The sequence below is a fragment of the Aptenodytes forsteri genome, unplaced genomic scaffold (assembly GCF_000699145.1).
Source record: "Aptenodytes forsteri isolate BGI_AS27 unplaced genomic scaffold, ASM69914v1 Scaffold129, whole genome shotgun sequence".
NCBI classification, from domain to species: domain Eukaryota; kingdom Metazoa; phylum Chordata; class Aves; order Sphenisciformes; family Spheniscidae; genus Aptenodytes; species Aptenodytes forsteri.
The window spans coordinates 363,011-388,035 of NW_008795033.1; the positions used below are offsets into that span (position 1 = coordinate 363,011).

At 38.1% G+C, this 25,025-nt stretch overlaps 1 protein-coding gene across 1 annotated transcript in view; it reads left to right on the forward strand.

Annotated features, from left to right (window-relative positions):
* Positions 1 to 25,025, forward strand: part of MTMR3 (myotubularin related protein 3) — an 83,661-nt gene that overhangs the window by 25,820 nt on the left and 32,816 nt on the right. Inside the window, 6 exon segments of the mRNA XM_009276353.2 lie at positions 5,949 to 6,027; positions 11,235 to 11,315; positions 11,696 to 11,785; positions 12,994 to 13,110; positions 20,622 to 20,704; positions 23,122 to 23,288. Of these exon segments, the coding sequence (XP_009274628.1) occupies positions 11,313 to 11,315; positions 11,696 to 11,785; positions 12,994 to 13,110; positions 20,622 to 20,704; positions 23,122 to 23,288 (460 nt within the window). The 5' untranslated portion in view covers positions 5,949 to 6,027; positions 11,235 to 11,312.

Consider the following 25,025-nt stretch of genomic DNA (forward strand, 5'->3'; position numbering starts at 1 on the left):
CATTGAGAAATAAATGTTTATTCATAGCAGGTACTTGGTATTTCAATAAAGTTGTCTTATGACAAAATCATTGAGTGGTGTTTTGTTAGAGGTTTTAAAAGCTTTGTGCCAGACAAAGTGTGGTGAAAATGAGGTCAACTTACACACTTAGGAGCTAATAGCTGTAACTGCATGTATGTTGTCCTAAAGTAGTTCAATGGGGAAGAAAAAAAAATCTCATGGGAGTATAACTTGAAACTCTGATGGAGTCTTCAAATTGTATTTGCTTCTTAGTTCTCCCTATTTTCAAAACTTTCTTTTATTTACTTGTAGAGCTCTCTAGTGTTGCATAGACTGTCAATAAAATACAACATGTATTGTATTGATGGGCATTGTGTAATGCCGCTCTCCTGGAACAGCAGCTGCCTCTGTGCCAGTACTCATTCGGTTAACAGAACGGACTGATGTAAAGCAAAATGTTACTGGAGGAGGGAAGGGGGATGAATAGGAGTTTTGGGAGGATAAGTAAAACCTTTGAGGCTTTGATTAACAACCTCTTTATCCCTGTCTGTTGCCTTTCTTCTAGAAAGGAAGAAGTAAGTGAGGGAGTGTGACTCATGGCAAATGGGCTGTGAGGACCTTAGTGGAAAATGGGAAGTATGAGGAGCAAATGATTCCCTTCTTACTCTAATCTGCCATTTCAAAGGGAAACTTTTGCTGCCCAGTCTCACTCTTGCTCCTTTGCTTTTTCTGTTTCATAACTTCAATCCAATATTGCCCTACTTTTCATGGCTCTTTGGTTACCTTTTGACATAATATCCCCTCCGCGGCACACTTGGTCACCTTTCTAGCTTAGAACCTGCACAAGTCTACTGAGTTTCCACCAGCTCAGGCCCTGGTCACTGTTCTGTGTCCTGTCAGCTTTCAGATATAACTACTGGATTCACATCCCATCCTTGCAGATCTCTCTACAGTTCAGACTGATCTGTGTAGCTCGTTGGTCCTTCTTGGTAGATGTTACTTGTCTGTCATGCACATAAAATTGAGGACTACAGACTAATTGAAATAAAAGGAAAATGATAGAATGGGTTCTTAATTTGAGCTTTAAACTTCCAGTGGTTCATCAGAAGATGTCTGATGGGTAAATTGTATCCTGGCTTATGCATGAACAACTGCAGCATTTTGATCTTGGGGTTTTATCCAAATGAAGAAGGAATTCAAAGAAAAGAAAACCTGAGATCTTGTAAGGAAAAAGTGTCATTTTCTTCAGATTTTGGTTTCAAGATTGCTGTGGTCTTTTGACTTGGGTTGTTTTGAGATCAATGAAGGAGAATACTGATACATAATCTTTTATTCAGAAACACTTTCCTAAAAAAACTCTATTGGAATAATTAATACTATAATCCCACCTAAAGTTTCACTGATTTGTATTCTTTACATAAATTATGGAAAAATGGACCTTTCTTAATGCAAGATTAAATTTTTCTTTACTACCATTAGCTATTAGATAGCCCCAGTCTCAGCAGTTCTCTTACTGCCTTGCCTACTGCATTCTTTTGCCATTTCAACCTTTGCTTACTGCTTGAGATGTTTTTTGTTTTCGCTTTGAACTGTTGCTTCTGCACTTAATTTTTGAAGAGTGTAAGAGAAGTGATCTTTTTAACTAGTATGCAAAGATAATCAGCTTAATCAAACTGCTTTAAAAACATATTAATGTCTCTTCTGAGTGGGAAGATGAAGGAAACTAGTATGCCTACCTATAAAGGGTTCCATGGGAAAATAAATTGCCTACCGTTGATGTATGACTCAGTGCAGTGACAGATGTTGACAAAACTTTTTTGATGCTTTGGACTCTTATAATTAATTTTATTCTTCACTCATAGAAGCACAGGTAGAATTGAAAATGGAGTAAGACGGTTTCAAAATGCTCTTACATAGGACACTTCCCATCTGCGTTACGGGAAAGTGAGATATTTGGTATGGCTGTTGATCTCTGCTTATTCTGCCGTGCGTTTGAGTATCAATGCGTATGCTTCATATTCAACTGCTTTCCAAGCTGGAAATTATGTAACTTAATCTGGGGAAGTGTATGATAGAGGAGAAGACATGTGGCAGTATAAACAAGAAAATACCTCCTTGAATATCAACATTGCTCCTTCTCTGTGTACATGTTTGAAAACTTTCTATAAAGCAGTAACCTTGCGCTACCCAGCCTCGGGAGGAACTGTATTCAGGGTAGCAGTCCCAATGCTTGCATCCCCTCTGTGGTTTTTAGCTCAGCCACAAGCTGACCGCATCACCCCAAGTGGTAGGTAGCTGATAGTAGTACTTTGTTCCTATTCCTTAGCACACTAAGAATAGGGTAAAAATAGTTTTAGGGGAGAGCAAGCTAAAATCCAGTAGAAGTTTATAGCAATCTATAACCAATATGTGAGCTAAAGCTGAGCAGAAAGCAGCCAAACAAAAAGGTGGTGAAATGGTAAGCGTGCGGTAACATGGTGCAAGAGGAGGTTCAGTCACTGCAGAGCTAGGTTCTATGGGAACAGTAATATTGCGAAGTTAGAAATGTAAACAGAAATGGAGAACTCTTAATCAGAAGCTGCACTTGCATAATATTAAGGTTGTGACATGGTGTGGCATAACCAATGCAGAAATGCCGTATTTCAGCAGAGGGAGGAAAAAATACACCTTCAAAATAGTCAGTTACCAGAAGAAAGTTCCGTTTTGGTTTTGTTTGTCTACATCTTTATGAGGATAGCTTTGTCTGTGGCTAGGGAAAACTTGGATTTGTTTTTTTCCACAGCTCTTCTTCCCTTCTGTCATTTCGCTTTATGCTTATCAAATCATACCTCTTCTCTCCTTGCTAGATACAGCCTTTCAGCTAAGAAACTGAAGTGACTACTTTCCAATCTTCCGATTAAACAAACATGTTTATTAAAACTTCTCAAGAGCGTTTTTCCTAACTATTTGCCAATGATTTGTTTAAATAAATGTCAAGAAAAACATTGTCACAGACTCATGGTATAATTTAGATTGGAGGTCATGTAGTCTGACACCCTTGTAGGTGTTGTAGGGCCAACTTTGACGTTGGATCCGGTTGCTCGAGGGCTGGTCAGCTTTGGAATATCTCCAGGGATGGAGGTTCTACAGCTTGGAAACCTGTTGCAGTGCTCAACCATTAGTCTGAATTTCCCCCCGCAATTATATTATTACATGTGTCTCGCTATTACAATATGATTGATATATCATCCCACTACGCTACTCCTCCATAGCATCTTCCAAGAAAAAACAATGGAGACAAGGCCTATGTGCTAGTTCAAGTGTTCACCTGATGCCCAAGTTCCCAAAATAGTCAACTGAGAAGCATCCTAAGAGGATGGCTCAAAGCAGCAGCTCAGTTTGTGTTCCTGTTCACATCACCTTAAGTACTGGAGCCCTATAGCAGAATGACTTCTTATGTGTTTAAATTGGACAATGTTAATATGTCCTTCAGCACCTGTGCTTAAATTTAAAAAAAAAAAGTCTAAACCAACCCAGCTATGAGAATGTGACAGCCTAATAAGAAAGACAGCGCAAAGCCAACTCCTTTACTAGGCACATTTTGACTTGGTAGGATTTACTGAAAGAAACGGTCCTGTTCCCTTTTCCATCTTCTACCCCTTGCTTTCCTAACGGTGCTGAATATATTCTTTGTGGATCAAACAGAAGAGCTAATGCAAAGGAAATGGTGGGAGTACACGGCGGGGGGGGGAGGCTGCCTCGCCCTCCTCAGGGGCAGCAAACTTAAATGTGCTTAGCTGTATTAATTAAATGGTTATACGCCAGTACTTGGGATTGCTCCTCCCTTAAGTAATTACTGGTTTTGAGATGGTAGTAGACTTGATAGCGATGTTTCTTCTTACAGTCAGCTTTTTTTTTTTATTTTGGCACAAGTTGTTGACTAAGGAAGTGATAACATTCGAGGTGCTTATCTGTGACTAGCAGGCTTGCAAGAGGAATGCTGATGAGTGTGTCATGAAGTGTTTTCTGAATACTGGCAGGAATAAAGCGGAATTATTAACGCTTATATTGGAACATTTTTCTCCTGTTTTGAAACTTCTCTATAAAACTCTTGAAATTCAGTGGCTTCTTCCAAACCTCATTAAATTCAATAAAAAGCTTGTTGCAGATTTTGTGAAGGGTTTTTTTTCTTGGACCTAAAACACACAAAATAAGTCTACCTCCTGCTACCCTAAATGTGTATCTTGCCTTTTTAAAAGCAAGGATGTGGCCAGAAAACTCCCTCTGAAGAGTCGTTCTAGAGTTGCGTAGGCTGCCTTCATAGAATTTGTTTGTTTGTTTGTTTAATAAACTTGCTAAGTATTCTCATCAAAGGTGACTTTGTACAACTAAGCAGCTGTGAAGTTGAACTTGTTGCGTGATCAAGCTGGTACCGCAAAGTAAAACTGTGTCCTTTCTGCTTTGTGTGCCATATTTAATTACCAACCCATAAAGCTATTGGGATTGGCATTTGGCTTGTTGGTTGAGAGATATTTTAAAATAAAAAAAAATGTTGACCTCTGTTGCAGGTAACCAAATGTTGCTTTTAGAAACTATTTTACAAAATTGTAATTCACGATGAGCTGAGGTTTTTAACAGCTGTGACCGTTCATAGGGTGTTTTCTGTTAAAGCGGAGCATCCTAATGTCACAGCTTTTTTAAATAACAGCTGAATGTAGATACGTATGAGATTCCCCTAAAGTGTGCCCACTGTGTGAAATACTAGAACTTCTTTTGCTTGATGCATCTAAGTTTGTACTTTTCAAAGTACTTCTTTCTACTACATCAGTCCTAAAATTATACATCCTTGTTTGTGTACTGAAAGTATTTTTTATTTTTTCCCTGTCATAAACCATAAACTAAAGGACACAATAAATGCAAAGTAGATATTTTTTTTTTTTTAATGGACCAGAATGTGAAAATTATCACTAGTTGTGGCACATCAGAGTACAAGCAAACTATTTCTAGCAGCAGGATTATATGTTTATAGAAGTTAGACTTTCCAGGCACGTACGCGTGCAGCATGCTATTGGGATGGCTTCCAAGTTATTGTGAAGAGTAAATCTTCTGGTACATTGGGTACAAGGGAGTGATATTCCATCAGTTTGGCTGCTTGCATGCTTTAGGAATGGTTGGTTTTAGTCTGGAACTTCAATTTTAGGGTTTGGGTATTTTAGTATAGAACTTTGTGTCCCGGCAGTCATTCAGATGCTATAGAAGACGCCTGTGAATACCTACTGAAATGACTGCGTAGGAATGAAGCAAATCTGATATTTTCTCCATATAATTTTTTTGCCCAATATGTATTTGCAACCCAATACTTAAATGTATTTTTGAGGAAGTAATTGTTTGTACGGCACTTGGAAAGTCAAAAAGATAGGGCTTGGGAGGAATGGTATCATATGAGCATTGCCGTTCACCTTGGCTTTTTGCAGCTTTGTCCAAAAGTACTTAGGCAGTAACCACTGTTTGGAGGTCTTCATCTGCTTTCTTGGGAGGGAAAAAAGCTAGTTTTAGCATAAAATTAAAAAACACTTTTGAAGATCAGTACAAAACCAGTTAGATCGTCTATAAAAGAGCTCTCCTGTAGCCTGTATTGCTAAGTAATTCCCCCCCGCTTCTGTGTACCAAAGAAGTTTAAAAAAAATTTGAATTGCTTCGCGGCCACGATTTCTGGACTGTTTCTTACCAGAAAAGAGGCCTTAACCAGCACACGTGTCCCCATCAGAATCCAATCGTTGAATTCCCTCTTTGGACATATTGAGATCTCGGTAGTTACAACTTACATAGTAGTTAGTACTTTTTACTTTTCTTCTTTAATTAAGACAAATTAACGTAACAGTTGAGTTTCTTGTATAAGTTGCTAGCTTCTTCTTTACAAATTAACGTAACAGTTGAGTTTCTTGTATAAGTTGCTAGTTGCTAGACAGTTGCCAATGTGAAGTATTGGAAGAGTATCGTTTGAAACTTTCTGGGACAAAGAGGACTGTTTTATTATCTTATTCTTTGGTAAGCTACTTGTATTGTTTTGGTAAGACGAGCTACCTGATGAAGGTGCATTCTACAGTTACCATTGATTACTCTCTTAATTAAATAAAGCGTTTTCCAAGATGTTAGACAACAATCAGTATTTTACCGAGTTGGAATTTACAACCTTTAATTATTAAAAAAAAAAAGACTTCTGATTCTTAGTTGTACACAGTCTTCAAACATGAGTCTTTGTCTATCCTGCTCCTATTCCTGAGTAATATGCAAATGCTCATATTGTTAGCTACTTCCCCAGTAAATACTTTTGAAAGCTATTCAGTTACTTCTACACGTGGTGCCAGGAAAGAGGGGAAACCTTGCTGTCAGGGATTGAAATGTGGGAAACTAAGTGTTTATCCTTATCTCAGAATAATTTCCTTCCACCTGCGAAAAGGGAAGAAGTGTTTTCAGTTTGTAACAGAAGCGTCTTTTGCTAAAGCTAGATCGCGTTCTTGAATATTTCATTCTCAAATTTTCTAAGGCTTCTTTGTCAAAGCCTTTGGATTCCTATCTAAAACTTACAGGGCAACTGTGACACAGCGTTTAAATAGCTATGTTTTGAGACTGAGGGTCAACTCAATTTGATTTTGATAATAAAATAAATGGAATTCAGGATCTGGACAGGGAAGGCAGGGGAACAAGGTGAAACGCTTGGGTACTTCCTTTTTCCTATTTTTCCCTCCAATTTTTCTTCTCTCTTGCTGTAAGTCCAACTACATTTAAATATATGTGAATTTAAATGATCCTTTATTTATATAATCTTTTTTGTTTAGAATCACTGGCAAACAGATGTTTATTGCTAGTCTTAATTATGTACATATTTTAGACCAGAAGGCACATCTGAAATGAAAGGTAATTAAGATGTTCCCGTACTTTTAATTATGTACATAATTTAGACCAGAAGGCACATCTGAAATGAAAGGTAATTAAGATGTTCCCGTACTGGCTGAACAGAGTCTGAGGTTACAACCTTTACTAATCATTCTATCCTTTCAAGCAGAACATAAGGATGGAGAATTAACAAGACTAACCTCTTTTTTGGTGTAATTTAATATACGTGAAACTATAGTTGAAAGGGCAGCACAGTAAATTGATAACATAACCTTTTTTGGCCTCAGTCCTGACAAAAAATACTATTTCTAACAACAAAAACAAGTTTCACTACACTATGTATAAGCTACCTACTATATATATATGTGATCCTATTTATAAGTAGGAGTCTGAATTTGAGGGTGCTTTTTATGAAAATGTTTTCTTGGTCAGTTATTATCTAAGCTGTATTTGAACATTTCCATTTCATTTCTGGGAGAAGGTTTTTACTGTCATGGACGAGCTGATTATTTGCCAGCTGCAGTTAAACAAAACGAGGAATCGGATTCCATTCTGCAACTAATCAAAAGAAAAATGGTATGGGTCAACTTGAGAATAGATTTCTTCAGCCAGTTTGTGCTAGTCTCCCTTTGTATCAAGCTGTCCTTCAGAGTAGCACAGTGTGTTAATTATCATGGGTAAAATTCAACAGGGTGGCTTGTTGGAGTTGGCAATATGAGGAATGTTCTTGTTCTCACTTCTAAGGCAGTGCTCTTAAAAGTGAGGGTCAGAAATCCCTGTACTAGGTGTCACACAAGCACTGTGATCCTTTTTCTATTCACATGACTAACCTGGAAGAGTTTGCTAAAGGTATGGATGGAAATGGATTAGAAAGCTTTGGTATAGAAAGAAATGGAGATCGAAAGCGTGGTTTCAGAGTTAATTCACGCAGTCTCAGTATGGGCTGCTACTGAGAATAGTGTGTGGTCCCCGTCCCTGGTCCCAGTGGTGTGTTTCCTTTCCCTTGTGCTCAGTCCAGTGATCATGAGACCATGAAGGGAGTGGGATCATCTTGTTGATGTGATGGGAAATGAATTATTTCTTTCGGTATATTCACTGTCCATCAGATCAGTGAACTTCATTCTAACAATTCAATGTTTCTTGCTACTTTTGCCAGCAATTTTTAGAAGTACTTTTGTGTTGTGGTAGTTAAGTTGATGAAGTATTTCTCTAATACCTAGAAGCAGTGTGAGCGTGCAAACTACTTGTTTTAGAACCAGTCTTATAAGTTCTTGTACTGTTTATCTTAGCAACATCACAGTTTATATCTGATAATCCTGATTAAAACTGAAACTGCCATATTTTTTCACACAGCTTTCCCAAAATTTGCCTTAGAAAGGAAGATTCTCACATTCATGTGAAAAGCCACAGCATTATAATAGAAGCTGTTTTGCAGCTGAATGCAGCAATTAGAATAAGAAACTTGTTCTGCAGTAATTTGGACAGTCTTTGCTGATGGTTTATGCTGGATTTTAGGTGCACAGCTGTAAGAAATTTTAAAAGACCTGATTTTCTAAGCTAATAGTGTTTTTATTGGTATGTAGATGGTTATATAGTAAGCTTTAAAAATAAATATATCTAATCAATCTGAAGTATAAAAGAACAATTTTGTTACAGCACAGTGCCTAATACATTAAAACTTTTTCATCAGTGATACTAAGTGTGCTTCAGATTTGTAATAAAGCTCATCTTTTTAATTAGGTCGGTGTTTCTTTGATAATTGTGCTTGAAGTTGAAGGAATTTTCTGAAATAGCAAGGTATTTTTTATATTCAGAAGGCTTTACTATTAATGTTTAAAGCTTTGTTCAAGTTGTACATAAATTGTCTAGATGAATTGATCTGGAAATGTTTGGTCTTAATGACTTTAACAGTGGCTGCTATTCTGGAAGAGCAGAATTGGCACTGGTGAAGAGGCAGTTGGTTGCAGAAGGCAGTCGTGCCAACAGCCTGCCTCCAGCAGCCTACAGAAACGGTAACCGAGGTGTCCGCATATAAATATGCCCTAACTCTTCATCGCTCTTCGGGCTGGCTGTAGACCTGATAGCTGAATGTGTAAGCTTATAATTGTTTTAAGGATGGAGAAGGAGATTTGTGTAAACCTTACAGTTTTTAAACCCATCTTCCCTTGAATCATTAGTCTTCATTATATCAGGATATACTGCAAGGTTAATCCAGTCTGTGCCTTTCTTGACGGATGAGCTGTAAGATAGAGGTTGGTTGGACAAATAAGCCTGTTGCTTAGCCAGCCATCATTTTAAATTTGATTGAGCAGGAGGCTCATTTTTTAAGCCTTGTACATCAAGGAGAATGGTGCATCACGTAATCTGAAAAACATACAGTGAGAACCAAAGGTTAGAAACTGAAACCAGATGCATTTGAGAGAGCTGCTGAACCCCTCCTTTCTTGGTATCTTCAAGTCAAGAGTAGACGTGGTTTTGGAAGATAAGCATACTCAAACACAACGTACGTAAAATACCAAGTCATGCTGGAACCAAGCACATGCTCTTGTTTTGAATACAAGGGCTGGACTTTTATGGCCTCTGATATATTAAAGATCAAACCTGATGAATTTATGGCCTTTTTAGCTTTAATCATTGTGATTCTTTGAATATTCTCATCAGTTACAGCATGGGTTACATATGAACCATCCTTCTTCTCCTGCTTCTTTTGAAACAAAAATGTTAAATAATTCTGACTTTTTTAGACCAATACTAACAATAATACTATCTTCATCTTGCTGTTGGTAGATAGCATTTCTCGATTTCCTTCGTTTCTGGTAACTTAAAAGAATGCTCCTACTCTCCATTGTTCTTGCAGGCGTGGAATTTTCTGTGCTGGTTTTTTATTTTTCCTTATCAGTTTCCATAGTTGATAGATTCAGACTTCTATCAAGTCTTCTAGCTTTTGTTTTTCTTGTTTGTTTAAAATTGGGATTTTGTATCTACTTTTTGCATTAATTTTTAGTGAATTAGTGGCAGGGGGGGGGGGGGGTGGTGTTTTATTTTTTTGCTCGATTCTGCTCATAATTTCCTCCTTTTTTATATATATACACACACACATACAACGTCCTTCTGCAAGCTGTGCAATTTTGAACCAACTTGCAAGCTTCTATGCTGTTTCTCCCCTACTCCAGGGACATAGAGGCATTTTGTTTATTGTGATGCTCCTGTTTAACAGAGGTTTTGGGGACAGTCTAATGCTTTCTTCTCATTGATCGTTTTTAGACAGTGGGATGTTTTAGTTTCAGAATATGTGCATCTGCTGCTCCTTTTCCCTTTGTAAATATTCTGTACAATATACAGGATGTCGTTAGCGCTTCCTGCAGTGGTGATGTGCGTGTGAGCTGATGGATTTGGAGTGGTTTTCTCTGTCAACCACAACACCGATAATTTGAAATATATTTATAAGTAAGGTGACATATGAACTGAGAACTGACTGAACTCGACTGATATTTTTGTTTGTATCTTTTATGTGCTGTAGACTGCAAAACCCGTAAAATACCTGAATGAATCCTTTTTTTTTAAACATGAAGAACCTACCTGAATTTAAAAATTTGAATATAAGATAAATCTCAAAATCAAATTGTAACTCCTGTATTCACTTCAATCATTAAGTTCCTAATAGGGTCAGTTGCATAAACTTCAAGACTGTATGCTCTTTAATATTTCCAGAAAATTTGCAGATGATAAAAGATCGGGGGGTTGTTAGATAGTGGAGAGAGCAAGTTGCTAGTGTATAGTGATCTGGAGCTCTTGGAAAGGTCGGTGCAAGAAAATGGATGTTTTGATACATCCATGGACATAGAAAATGAGTCATAACTATAAAATGAGGCATTCTGTCTGTATATGAGTTCTAACTCATATGCCATAGTTGAAACAAGATTACTTCAGGAGGATCCGACAACCTGTGTTACATAACAGATCAGACTAAATGATCACGTTGATCCCTTTGGTTTTATAACCTATGTATTTGTGAATCACCATCTGCAAATGACTTGGGCGAAAATTCAGGTTGATCTAGAAGGGTGGACGTTTAATTTAAATTATGTAAACAGTGGTCTAATGGCTGCATTCAGACGAGTATTCTCCCAGCAGTACATTCAAAGATGACTTTTCAGAATGAACAAAAGGAGCCAGACACATTTTGAAACAACTTTGTTTCGCAGGAGAGTTAGTTTATATGGATTTCATCTTTTTGTAATTACTGTTTGCTTGCAATTTTCCAACAGCTGAAGTCTCAGTCTTTAAAAGTTAATTTGTATTTATTTCCCAAAAGAAAATTGATTTAACTTCATCATTGTGCTTTTCTGGTTTTCTAGATTTTAATAGTAAGTGAAGAAGAGCCTCAAAGTATTGTGAGTAAAGACGAGGATTTCTCCTCCTATCCAGGGCCTGTCATGGTAAGCAAAAGGGGTTTTGTAGGGTCTGTAACAGAGCAGAATAGACGCAAACATTAGAGAATTAATGTTGACGTGGGGTTGTTGAATTTTAAGTGTAGCGCTAGGCTAGTGCTTTTTTCCTAATACTATTGCAAGTCTGCCTTTTCTTTTTTATGACTTTATTAATCAGGCTGCAGGAAGGAAACCTGTTTCTCATATCATATTTAGTTGTTTGAGTGCTTGTCTTTGAAAGTTTAGTAACTTCAACAAGTTACTGATACCTGAATTCTCTAAACGCTTCATCCTGTTTGAGCTTTTCATTGGTCATTGATAGCTTGGTATGTGGTGAAGAAGGCAGCAAGTGACAGTGCTGAAGTTAACTGTAACGCTTTGTTTCTCAGGATGAAGAGACTCAGCACAGCCTTGAATGCATCCAGGCTAATCAGATTTTTCCCAGGAAGCAGCTGATCCGAGAGGATGAGAACCTTCAGGTAATCACCACGCTGCTCCTTGCCAGTTAAGATCACAGTATCTCTAGTTGACCTATGTATTCTCTGGCATCTCCCGTAGAATTTTCATTCGCAGTTGAACACAGTAATAGGAGAAACACATTTTCTTTTTAAATACTCGTGTACTGTTGGTAGGACAGAGAACTTGTGCGTTGTATTACAAGAGACTCCTTAGAGTGTCTGAAAAATATAGCCATTACTTGTGTAGTAATTTCAAGTGCTAGGTTTTGTCCCATAGTTTAGAACTTTGTTTTTTTAAAAAAATAACACTAAGCTAGTTAAATACTTCCATTACTTCTTGTTACTGAGAAGCCAAGAGTCGCACAAAATGGATATTTTTTGGTTTCTTAATTTTCCAAAGTTCCTTTGGAAACCAATTTAGTTCAAATGATTTATCCATGTAGACACTCTTATATCAACTGAAGAGGTAGTTTGTTTCATTTTAATAGAAAATATTTTTAATTGATTTAAGCTAAGTTGGTGTAAAAGCAGATTATTTTCAAGTTGAGCATTTACACTTTTCACCCAGCTCAGATAAATTTGGCTTAAGTCACATTTTTAATTAAACAGTTGCAATTTTTATGTGCAGTGTAACACGACTGCAGGTTTTCTAACTTTATAAAACAGCAGCAGGTCATGCATTTTCATAATTGCAGTGGGAAATACGAAGCAAAAAGTATGATTTGTCCAACTGACTTCAGCTGTGTAGCACTTAGGTATTCAGTCCAAGCTGGTTGCCTGAGCTTGCTTAGTGAATATTGGGGACCAATAGCATAGAAGATTATTCATCTTATGTTTTGCCTACTTTAGGATGAATTTAATAGCATTATGGAAATGCCACTCTCCATTAAGTAAGGAGCAAGAGCATAAGTCAAGGGGTTGGTCAGAATGCTTGCCAAAATGTGAGGGTATTTTGCTCAGGTTTTTCATAAAAATTCATTGTTTTCCCTGACCAAGCACTTACTACTCAGGAAAATTAAGAGAAAATGGGGAATCATTTTTAAAAAAGGCTACAATTAACCTCTGAACCAACCTTACCCAAGACTTTCCTTCTTAGCAGTAATAGCTAGGCTGAATTCTCAGCAGTGTTTCATTTTGATTTTATGATGTTGTGTGCTTGAGTGTATGCTTACAGGAGGTACATATTTTTGGTAAATGGTTTCTGAAAGGTTTTTCTTGCTGTTCTGAAGGTCCCGTTCATTGAACTTCATGGCGAGAGTACGGAGTATGTAGGACGAGCAGAGGATGCCATCATTGCACTTTCTAATTACAGGCTTCACATCAAATTCAAGGAGTCTGTTGTGAATGTAAGTGTTATTCATGCTACTATGGCAACACAGGTATTCTGAACTCAATCCAAATAAGAGAATTTAGGATAAAAGTACGGTGATCCTGCCTTTTAAGGTTAGTGGTAATGAAAACCTCTTTATGATGTTCAAATCACATTTTTCAGGGAGAACAGATAACATGTTTAGGCATCAAAAGATGACTCAGCACCTCTGAAAATCAGGCTTCGTAAGGAAGCCTCACATCACTCAACTTTACGTTCTCTTTACAGCTGGCTGTGTCAGCCGTTTGTTCTCCCTAAGCTCTGTATATATTCAGTAGAGAAATCAAAGGTCTTCCAAAGGGCTGTTTGGAGCACCTAAGCTAGATTTGTGCCTTTTTTGGAGCTTCAAAAGGTGGAAGTAGGTCCAGCTACTGAAGTTGCATGGTATGAGTACAGCCATTGATGTAAGAGATCTGTGAATTGGACCTCATCTTCAGATGCCTACGTGTTTCTTTAAAGAGCTTTACTCTAAGTATCCGTTCTTAAAAATTGTTACATCTCCAGCTACTCATGACCATAGGCATAAATTAAATGGGCATTGTATAGTCCTTTGCAGTAGTATAATGCTGACATACACTAGTCTTACTAGTTGTAATACCATTTGTGAACTATATAGAATTTGATAGGACATTATACATGGCACAAATATTTTTGTGGATATTTGTAATAAAACCAGTACAATAAAATCCAAAGAATCAAAGTATATATATTTTTTTTTCTCCTGATGATGGGTTTTTTACCAATCTCTGTATTTCAAGACAAGTCCTGACCCTGGCTAGTTGTTCGCAATTGCTACGTGTCAGTCACAAATCCTGAACTATGCAGTGGTGAGTTAAGTGTAAAACACCAAAACCGCATGTTATTCCAAAGCTGGGAAAAGCAAGGGAAACAAAATATAAGAATTGACAAGTGTCCAACACATACATGACTGAGATACATACGACACAGTGGTCTGGAACATCGGTGAGATCTCCTGTGCACCTAACTGATTTAATTTTTGATGCCATGTTAATCTTAAATTTAAATTGTTTTTATTGTTTTGTGCCAGAACCGAATTTTTAACTCTGCAAAAATGATATTTACTAAGTGACACTCAATCTTTACTGGTTTATGTTGTCTCTAATCATATAGCTATGTTATCTACAGACTTTGAAATGTGCCTGTGTCATAGTTAGCATTAATCAGTTTGAGTGCTATTTTAGTTCACGAATTGTCAATGTAGTAGGCTGAATAGGCATGTCTGCTAGGCTGGTGAACATCTGTGTACAGCATTAAAGTGCTAAAATTCATGATGATCTGAGGTTTTTCAGCAAATAATGGTATTATTTCTGAACATGGCGATTACTCAAAATGATGGCAAAAAATTTATGATGACAAAAATTTAATTGGAAATTTAAGGGCTATTGTCTTCCACTGCTGACGGTACAAAGGAGATGGTACAAGTATGTGCATATGCAGAGGTAGCATAACTTTACTTCTCACTTCTCTCATTCTGTAGTCAATCCTGAAGTATAACTTGAGGCTTAAAAGTTAAGCTGTAAGTGCCACCACGCATCAGAATGGCAACCAGGGGTCAGCTAGGTGCTGGGATGCCTCAAGTGCAGTCCAGCCAGGCGCATCTCTGCATGCTGCTGGCAACAGACAGAAGATGCATTACGAGGCATGTGTTTTATAGGATTCCTTTGCTGCTTTGTGACACAAACATGAATTCTAGGGCTGAATTCTGCCGAGGGGCCTGCTACGCTAAACCCATATTGTATTACTTACTGTTAGATTCTTTTTTGTTTAATTCAGTGTCTGAATGTTGTATGAAATTGGCAACTAGAATTGACAAAAGCAAAGGACTGAATATTTAAAAACAAGGAGCTGAGACATGAGAAACAAGAGTAGCCCTAGAAATCAAGAGTTTGTCCTGGGGAATGCCAGGAAATGATAGAGTTACTTTATTAGAGAAGCCACTAATGCATGTACTGCATTTACTGTCATACCTGTCCTTAGGATAATTGGGGGTATTAATTTTTAAGAATTTTCAATTTAATATTTTTGAGCAGTAACAAGAATTGATGTTTTCTTAAATGATCATCTTTCTTTGTGTTCAGGAAAGAGTCCATAAAAGTTTGGCAATATTGCCATGTTAATTTTGCTTCCCTGATGTTCATATCCAGTATTCTGCCCTCTCACTCTGTCTGATATTGCCAAGGTTGTTATTCCTGCTTCATATGTCATCATTAACTGGGAAGATTCAATTAGGTAGTGTATGAGGTAGAGCAGAATATAGATTATTCTTCTGTAACCGTATATGACCATCACTAATAACGTAGTATGAACTCTACTGGAATCCAAGACAGACAGGATTTGGAATATCTTTAAGGATAAAACTTACTTGCAATAATTAGGAACCATACTTAAATTGTTAAAATTTGGAGTATGGTTATTGTTGATCAAAATTATTGATCAGATGATGATTTTCTAAATTAAATCTTCACTGAGTAATTTTTGATTGAGTTCATCTTGATTCTTTCCTTCTGTTTTTATATTGCTAGAGCTGTTCAGAAAACACCTGTAAGGAGACCTTTTTAAAAATGTATAAATGTTTACTAACGTTAGGAGTTGGGGTTTTTTTTATTACTTTGAATGGTTTTCATAAGAATCACTATCCTGACTAAGTCCAGCCACACTAATGACCTTGTCACCTCAGCGGAGAGAAGTACTTCTGCGTAAGAAAGAGGATTCTTAGCGAATACCTGTACTACAGTACTTGTGAAACGAATTGATTCCCTGTGTCTGAATGTGCAGCTGTTCTATGCAGGCATCTCCTCCTGAAGCAGGTGGGATATTCTCATGGTCCTCCAGCGAAAGCAGTAGGCATGTCAACTGCTTGCCCCTTAGTAAAGGCAACTGCGTGAAGGAAATGGAATCCAGTTAAAAATGGATTCCTAGTCTTTGTTTTTTTTTTTTTACCTCACTGTTCTCTTTTTGTTTACAATTCAATAGACCGGCTGTCAAAATGATGCTTGTGAAACCTCAGTAAGTAGCACAATGCTGCTACATCACTTGCTGCACCTGTGCTTGAAAAGAAATACATTTAAATGTATTTCTTAAATACATTTAAATGTAAGTTGATAATGCTCACATTGCAACACTGCAGAAAACGGCTGTATGCTTAAATCTTTTCCATGGATAATTTCCTAGATCACAGTAGTAATAGGAACATGGTGTTTTAAATGCAAAACCAAAAGATCCAGTAGACCATGAATAAATTGGAGGGATTATGACATTCAAAAGTGTTGACTTACATTTATCCATGGGATAAAAATGCAGACGCAACAGTGATCTCTCAGTGCACATGGGAAGTTTGGTTCCCAGGCCAATCTCTATTGATTGCCTTTCCTTAAGAAAATTTCAAACTTTGCAGCTGGTGAGTGTTTCTGTCTAATCATTTTTCTCCCTGTAAGCTAATTGCATTTACGGAAGAATTAAAATTTTAGTGTCTTTTATGAAACTATGGACTTGTATGTAGCTTCTTTCAAATAGTAGATTTTGGATGCAATTAAAAAAAAAAAGTCATGCTGGCAAGATGAGAGAGACTTTCAGTCTTGGTGATTAAGTGAGTTTTAGTATGAGCTTTCACTTGCTTGGCCTTTAATGGGAAAATGGTTGGTTTGGTGTCTTCCTTACATAGGTAGCACAGTTGTGGTTCATCTGTGCTGAACAGTAGCTTAGGCCTTGTTTCGTTCTCAGGTCTTGATGCTCAAATTGTTCACGCTGCATGCATGTTAATTGTGAAAGCAGAGGCGTGACTAAATGATTGCCTTCAAGACAAAACCTAAGTGTAATTAGTTGTAATTAAAAGCAAAATTTGCTTCAGGTACTCCTTGTAGGTTATATGAACAGGATTGCACCTGGGGGGATTCACCTCTCTCCACCTAGGAGAGTCCTTGAAGACCTTCTGAGCTGACCTTGCATCCTCAGTTCCTCCATATGTCCTGTTATACCATGCTTCAGGACATACAGCACGTAGCCTTGGCCTCGTGCTGTTTAAGGGAACCAGTCTGTAACATAACCCTGACATTATTTCATGCTCTGAACTGGGAAAACAAGAAGAAAGTACTAATTACAGCTCATGGCCCCTGGATGCCACGTGGTGTCCTGGAGAGACTCAGGCCAAATGGTATACAGGGTGGAGTATATAGCATAGCCACTCGTGAAGGGGCTGGCTTACAGCAGCCTGGCCGTGGTCCACTGCACACCACTTGGCGCTGTGGTCAAGGATTGAGCCATGGGGTGCGTTGTTTCAGCAGCGTAAACATAACTTGGGCTTTTTCTAACTACAGAGGTATATTTCTCTAAATATATCTTGCGCTGCTGTTAGATAACAGACAGTTCCAGTAATTAAAATAATGTAAAAAAAATTTTCCAAAAGAAAAAGTTTGAGTTGTAGAATGTTACTGTTGTTTAAAATGAGGTAATTTTAAAGAAGAGACAATCAAGAGGCAGATACTGCCAGAGTACGATGCTCTAGTACTCTCTGTAATGCTATATGATTGGCCTTGGATAACAATGCATGTTTATTCTTATAAAAGCAAAAATGATTGCTTCTCCACTGCTTTATTTCGATAGCCATTATTATATGGTGAAGTGCCTGTAAATAGAATTGATGTCTCTTTCAAGAGCAAGCTAACTGCACTGGGTGTCTGACTTTCTGCATGCATCAGCCTGAAAAACGTAACAATGAAAATGGAAGGTTATCAGTGGGAAAGAATGGAGAATGAAGGCAGATAATGTTACAGAGTTTCACTGGGAGAATAATAATGGACAGGAAGGAGATTGAAAATGCAAGGGGATCAGAGGACAGATTTTTATGACTAGAAAAGAAAATTAAAAAGATTGATATGAAGGTTGTCCTGAAGAAAACCCAGCAGATTCTAAGGAAATAGATGGTGAGCCGCATGGAGACTGTCAAGAGAAAAAAGAATGGCTGTTGAGCAGAGGGCAAACTGAAAGGGCGTAGAACAAAGAGTGACTTTGAAAGAAGGAAATTAAAAATAATGCGGGAGTAGAAGAATACTTAGTATGTCATTAGAGTGCAGACAGGAGGAAGAGGGGCCAGAAGCAGGCTGCTAGGAGGAGGGAGCAGGTGAAGAATGGCTTAAATGAAGATGGACATGGGAAAAAATGCAATAAAAGAGGGGTTTTTGGGAAAAAAAAAAATATTAACAGACAAAGCAGCATTTGACTAAAACAGCAAGTCTTCTAGAATCTTAACTCATTTAGTTGGGGAAAGGTACCTTACTTTCCATGTTGGTGCCGTGTAATTCAATGGTAGATTTAAATAATTTATTGGGTGTATGTGAGGCTGTCCAGTCGGGATGAAGGAATGGAAGATTCTCCAGTCGGAGGTCCATTCCAGTCCCTTAATTTATTAGGCAAAACTATCACAACAATTCATCTACCTTGCAGACTAGAATCAAGTAGGAGAAGGCGTGGAAGAAATTAGCAGTTAAAAAGATTAACTATAGCAACAGTACATCTGATCTTGTCTGTAATGCATTTAAATACTCTGTTACATTGGTATTTCAGTCTATCAGCACCTTCACTGTACTTATTCCCTGCAGGTGACACTGCAGTCAGTTTGAGCTTAAGGATGGCAAATAAAGAGGGGGCTTATCGCACAGGAGGGAATCCTCATTTCATGTCCCCCTTCATGTTTCTAGTTACGTAATTGATATTAGACTATCACAGATCTTAAAACAGTAATGATGCTGAAAACATGGACCAAAATTCAAGTTCCAGCTTTATTTGAATACCCAAACTACTGGGCTGTCCAGTCAGACACCATCTTGTCTAGTCTCCTTGCGCATGAATTTTCTGTTCTTTAACGGTCCGGTTACAACAAAAGGAACAAACAATAACGTACCTGTACCAGCCTGGCTGGTCATGGGAGATGAGGGTTAGTACTTTCTCCAGCTAAGGAGAGTCCAGCACCGCTTCTTGGTTGTGGTCTGCCAAGAGCAAGGATAAGGGTTGAGTATTAAGACAATACCTGTCTGTTGTATTTTGGGAATTGTGAGCTCTGGGCAATTATTTGAGCTTTTGCATTCAGAAGAGGACTCTGGACTCCAGCTTTTAAGTTGGCAGGGAAGCGGGAAGTGCAGCTGTGAGCTGTGTGCCTGCCTTCCCAAGAGACATGAGGGTTTTGATCACTCTCCTGGGCACAGCATTTACCATTAGCTTTCTCTAGGCATCTTTATGCTCAAAGTAAGTTTTCCCGTTCTTCCTATTTCTGAGACATCTCCTTCCCTTGCCTACTGTTTTTAGTTCCATTTCCTTTTTTCATTCCACTGAAATCAGGTACTTTTTAAGCTTTGTGCTGCCTGAATAGAAGCTGTCTTGATTTCTCACCCCAGATCCTTGATTGGAGGTGACCTTCAAGGGCTTGCCCAGAGTCATATGGAAAGGCACTGGCAGAGCAGGGTCTTACAGCCACATCTCGTAAGCCCCAAGCCAGAACTTAAACTGCTGGATCATACTCCTCTGATGGCAAAGATGATAACAGAGTATTTGAATGTTTCTCTGATAGCCTTTGCATTGAAGGATCTCAATGGCAGAGGTTTTGTTGCCTTGTGTAATGTTCAGTGTAAGCTAATAAACAAACAGTCTTACTCTTCATGTTTATTATAGGTATTAGCTAAATCCTCTGTGTTTGGAATTTAGACAGTTATGTGTGAGATTAGTTGAATACTAACTTTTATTCATTTAAGACAATGATTTACATTTGTCTGTCTCGGGTAAAGGTCCAAAAATATTAATGAAAACTAATATTTTCATCTTGTGGTTTCTTCTTATCTTTAAAGGTACTTGCATGTGCTTACATGTTTTGCCTGATCAAGCTTCTGCTAGTTACATGTGCCATAAAACATAAGTGCATATAACTGCACCTTTAAAAATGAATGATTCAGCATTACTACTCTAAATACGGCGGCTGTGATCACGAGTGTTGATCTAAACAGGCCAAATGGTTTTTCCCTGAAGAGGAAATACGGGATATTTCCATATACCAAGCATCTAGACTGCAGCAGTCTGTTAAGGGGTATCTTGCTTAGCAGTTCGTTTTTGACGCCAACAGCTAGAATTATAGTCCCAAGATCCCTAAATTTGGACCTATAAGAGAGAAAGATCCTTCCATGAGGGAGGAGCTTGTGGGTTTCTGCTGCTTTTCCTGCCTTCACATTTGTCACCAGTGCTGCAGTCTTCTCAGCTGTTTTCATGTGATCCCTTAAGGTTTTTGGACTACACAGCAACGGAGCTGAAACTACTGATAACGTGGTACCATACTTCAGAGCTGTTGAAGTAGTTATACTTAGATTTCTTTGTTTTTCTCTGTCTTTTCAGACTCCACGTAGTCCTATAATAAATCCTTGTGAGATATGCAAAGAAATCAGTGTTAGTGCTGTTTGAAATAAAATTAAATAATCTTTTTAATTGCAGGTTCCATTGCAGCTTATAGAAAGCGTTGAGTGCCGTGATATATTTCAACTTCATTTGACTTGCAAAGACTGCAAGGTTATAAGGTATGAATAGGCTGAATGTTGAATGGGGGGGGTAACTTTGCTTTCCACATGCTGCGGACAGCTGTGACGTTGTAAGGAAATGTTTTTTTCTTACGTAGTGGAGTTGCTTTCCCTCAAAAGATTTTCTTTTGTCTGATTTTGCAAGTGATAACTGGGCATTTTTGTAAAGAGGACGGGAGCAAGATGGTATGCATTTTTGCTTGCTATGATACAGTATAGCAGCAAACCTTGGTCTGAGCCTAAGTGGCTGATCTTGATTTTATTCTGAAATTAATTTTAGTCTCACTGCGTTTTCCCTGCCTTACAATCAGTTATAATGCATTGCTTCAATTAGTTACAAGATACAGAGCTAGATAAAACCACTGAAACACACACTTCTTGGAAAAGTGTTTAATCAAGATTCAGGGTTTGGAGGGTTAAGGTATGGCTTGTGCGGTTCTACGTGAAACTTTCAGGCTGGATAGCACCAGCCACCCGGCATTTCTAACGGCTGGGAGGGTACGGTTGCTATCCTTAAGGCATAGTAGCCTACTGGAAAAGAAAATGAGGGAGTAAGGTAAAGCCAGGTCTGCAACCCACTCTGTATCCCAGTAAAGTAGATAGCATCATGTGGAAGGGAGTATTTATTTACGTCTGTCCTTCAGCAGACTTCAGAGTCTGCCCCAGGAGTCTCTGAGCTACTGAGCCTGAGCTACAGCTATTTCCTACTTTTCTGCGGCAGAAATTAATTTGGATCTACAAACTTTAATTAACAAGAAAGGAACATTTCTTTTTGATTAAATGTTTGCTGGCAGTACCTTTTGTATAATGAAATGAGCCCCAGTCATATCTGAGCACTCAGAATGTTTAACAGGCCAGCTGCTTCCTGAAATGCTGTGTTTTGATGAGGACTGATTTTACTTTAGATGTAATATTTAGTTTAATTTGAATTAAATATTTAACTTCCTCTTAACTTGTAGCTCTTGACATTTAAAAAAGTCACCCTTCCTCTCTACATTAATTTGTTATTTCTCTTCAATTGTAAAATGAATACAAATTACTTGTATTTATGCCCTTCCTTATGAATTTCCCTTCAAAATTGCATCTCCGAGAATCAGTACTTGGTGACAGTGGCCGGGGGGAGAGCGTGAAGTATGGGGCTGAGATACCAGATTTAGAACATGTGCGTGTTCTTTTTCACGAACAAAGTAGTTTATGTTTTGAATAATAGGGCTCAAGTGAAGATAGTACTTGTTATTTGCAACACTATTATTAGAATTTAGAAAGAAAATGGGGTCTTTAGGGTGAGCTGTGTCTTGTCTGACTATGGACATTTAATAGAGAATTACCCAGTCTGAGCTAGTCGTCTCGGCCTGCTTTATAGTCAGTGATGGGAAATGAACACCTCCAGGCTGCAGTTCCTCGCAGCTATTTAGACACGTTCCATGAGTTGGACTTGTCTTTTTCTTTCCACTGACTGACTTTTAGATATTTGCAGGTAGGGTTAATAAATCCTGCCCTTAGAGAATGCAGATGTTATCATTAACCATGAATGCAGTAGAACACAGCCTGAGCTGAATGTAAATGCTTGGTGAATATTTAATAACGATAAAATCTTGAAGAAATCTGTCAGAGCAAAATAAATCACTGATCTTATTTCCACCCTTTTATTCTAAAGGGTCCAGGAATCCTCTTTGAAAAGACAAACTAATGTAATTTTAGTATACTGCTTTGAAGATTAGTTTCTCCTGTCCAGGGAATATTCTCGCTAGTTGTTGTTAGTCTGTAATGTTAGATAAAGCTCAGTTTCAAAAACATCGTTTGTGCTTCCCACCAAGGCCAGAAGGAGAATCTTAGCATATGAGATAGGGGAATAATGTAAGATTTCAGATACTGGAGTTTGTCCTCGTTATTCTCAAATTAAGTATATTAATCAAATGGGTATTTCTCCTATGTCTGATGAAAAATGTGTTCTTGTTTACGGGAATACAGTGCATAGATTATAATGTACGTGATGGTTTTGTGAGTTTCCATCTGAGACCACCAGTCAGCAAGTCGCTGTAACGCGTTCCTGTCTTTGATAGTGTGAAAGCTGCAGACCGAACTCAGTGATAATTGTCCTTGGTTTATAGTAAACATATGCATAAATGTCTCCCTCATTCATGACTAGTAGGGCATACCGCTGATTTATTCACACATAACATTGCTTTCCTGCTCACAGTTTATTTTAACTTCCTAAGTGTGTATTTCTTTACTAATATCCAAAGGTTTCATTTTTACTATCCATTAGAATGTATGTAGAAGCAGAACCAAGTTATCAATAAGGTGTTTGTTCTCACTTTTTGCTTTCACGGGTGTTTTCAGAGTCAGCCTGTCAGATCTCATAGTCTGGCATCTTTTACTGAAAATTAACAGATAAATGTTTGTCTCTGGGACAGGTGTCAGTTTTCTACTTTTGAGCAGTGTCAAGATTGGCTTAAGCGACTGAACAATGCCATCCGCCCTCCTTCGAAGATAGAAGACCTTTTCTCATTTGCCTATCACGCTTGGTGTATGGAGGTATACGCTAGTGAAAAGGAACAGCACGGGGATTTGTGTCGGCCAGGTATGCGGAAACGCTTTGGGGATCATGACAAATGCATTGACTAGTAACTGCCTGTTTGCTGAAATCCAGAACTTTCAGAAAAAGTTATAAACAAATTTAGTCTGTGCTGTTGTAAACTGAACCCAGAAAATTCCAGTATGGAATTTTTTTTGTACGCAAGTTCTTGCACTTCTTCACTAGCTGGTGAATATACTGTATGTGGTAATTATGTAGGTATAGCATACCTTCACTTACAGTGAGGTGTCCTTTAACGTCTTGCACGTCTGCTGCACAGTCTGAGTTTTGTTCTGTTTGAACAAAGGAGAGATTAGCTCCCACCATAGCTACTTTGGGATCAACATGCAAAGCAGTACCTGAATATCCTGAGGAAATTATTGTGGTGGATTTGATTTAGTCAGTCATGCACAATACTACTAAAGTTTTGTTCACCATGGCAGAAACTTTGAATCTAAAACATTTTGTATTGATTGTGCCCGCATTTTTTGTAATTGCCTAGAACAGTGGTCTTCAACATGGATGTTGAGGAGCAGGAGATGAAGGGGAAGGAAGTCCCTGAGCTGCTCCTGAGGTTCATTCACAGCTGCAAGACAGCGACCTATTTTAGTGAGATACCATCCTTGCTGGAAAGTTTTAGAAGCCCACAAGTAAATAAAAGCTAAAAATTGGGATGTTGGTGGTTATAGCACTTGTTTGAATGTAAGGAAATCTGAGTTCCAGGCCCTCTCCAGTCTGAGGCTCTCTCTGCTCACAATTCACACATCTGAGAAAAGTGTCCCAATTATCAGGTTGAGGAATGTTAGTGTCATTCTGTCCTTATTGCTGAAGCTGGTCTGGGGCTGAGCAAAGACTATAACCCCTTTGGCGCCCAAGGAAGAGCAGTCAAGAGGTAGCACGCAAGTGGGAGGAGGTGCTCCTTGGTTCTGGTTCCTGTTCCTGCAGCACTTTACACGCTTTATGTTAGCAGTTACTGAAAAAAGGCAAAAAAAGTCCTCAGAGCAGAATTTGAAACTCGGGTCTTTTCCCTCCTAACTAAGTTCAGGAACTGGAAGATAGCAGACATGTAGATGGCTTGCTAAGTCTCTTTGTAGTCCTTCTCTCTTCCTCACTGAAACAGACGGGCTTCAACCTAACACTGGGTTAGGATAAGAAGCAGCATTCACCTTTTTATTAACTTTTAGCAATCAAAGTTTTTTCTTGTAGGTGTGTCTACATTAAAGAAAATTATTTGATAGTAACTTCTTCCCTGTAGCTTGCTTATTTCTGGTGGCAGATATTCTCCTTCTAGGAGTTAAATTACAGTTGAAATAAATCTATGGGAATGTAATTGAAGAAGTTAATCCCAAGACACTGTAATTTATTTTTTTACATCCAAGGAGCCCAGTATTTGGTAGATATGGACAAAAATACTAAATTGCTTCAAAATCTATCTAAGTATCAACTTCTGGGGAAAAAATGCAAGTTGTTATCCATGTACGTAATGGGAGATATGAACTGTGGCTCACGAGATCAGCTTTTATAGTGAGAAGGCACAAGTTGACAAAATGTATAGCTTGCTTTTTCTCTGATTTTGAGAGTTGATTGGGATGCTTCAAAAATATTGCCCACCTTGGCTCAAAATGCCTCTTAAAATACCAGCATTTCAGGAGGAACGGGCAAAACGTTAAGGCTAGGGTTTCATTTCTCAGAGGAAAATCTATGATTTCACTACACGCACAGTAGCTGAAAAATTAAGAGGGA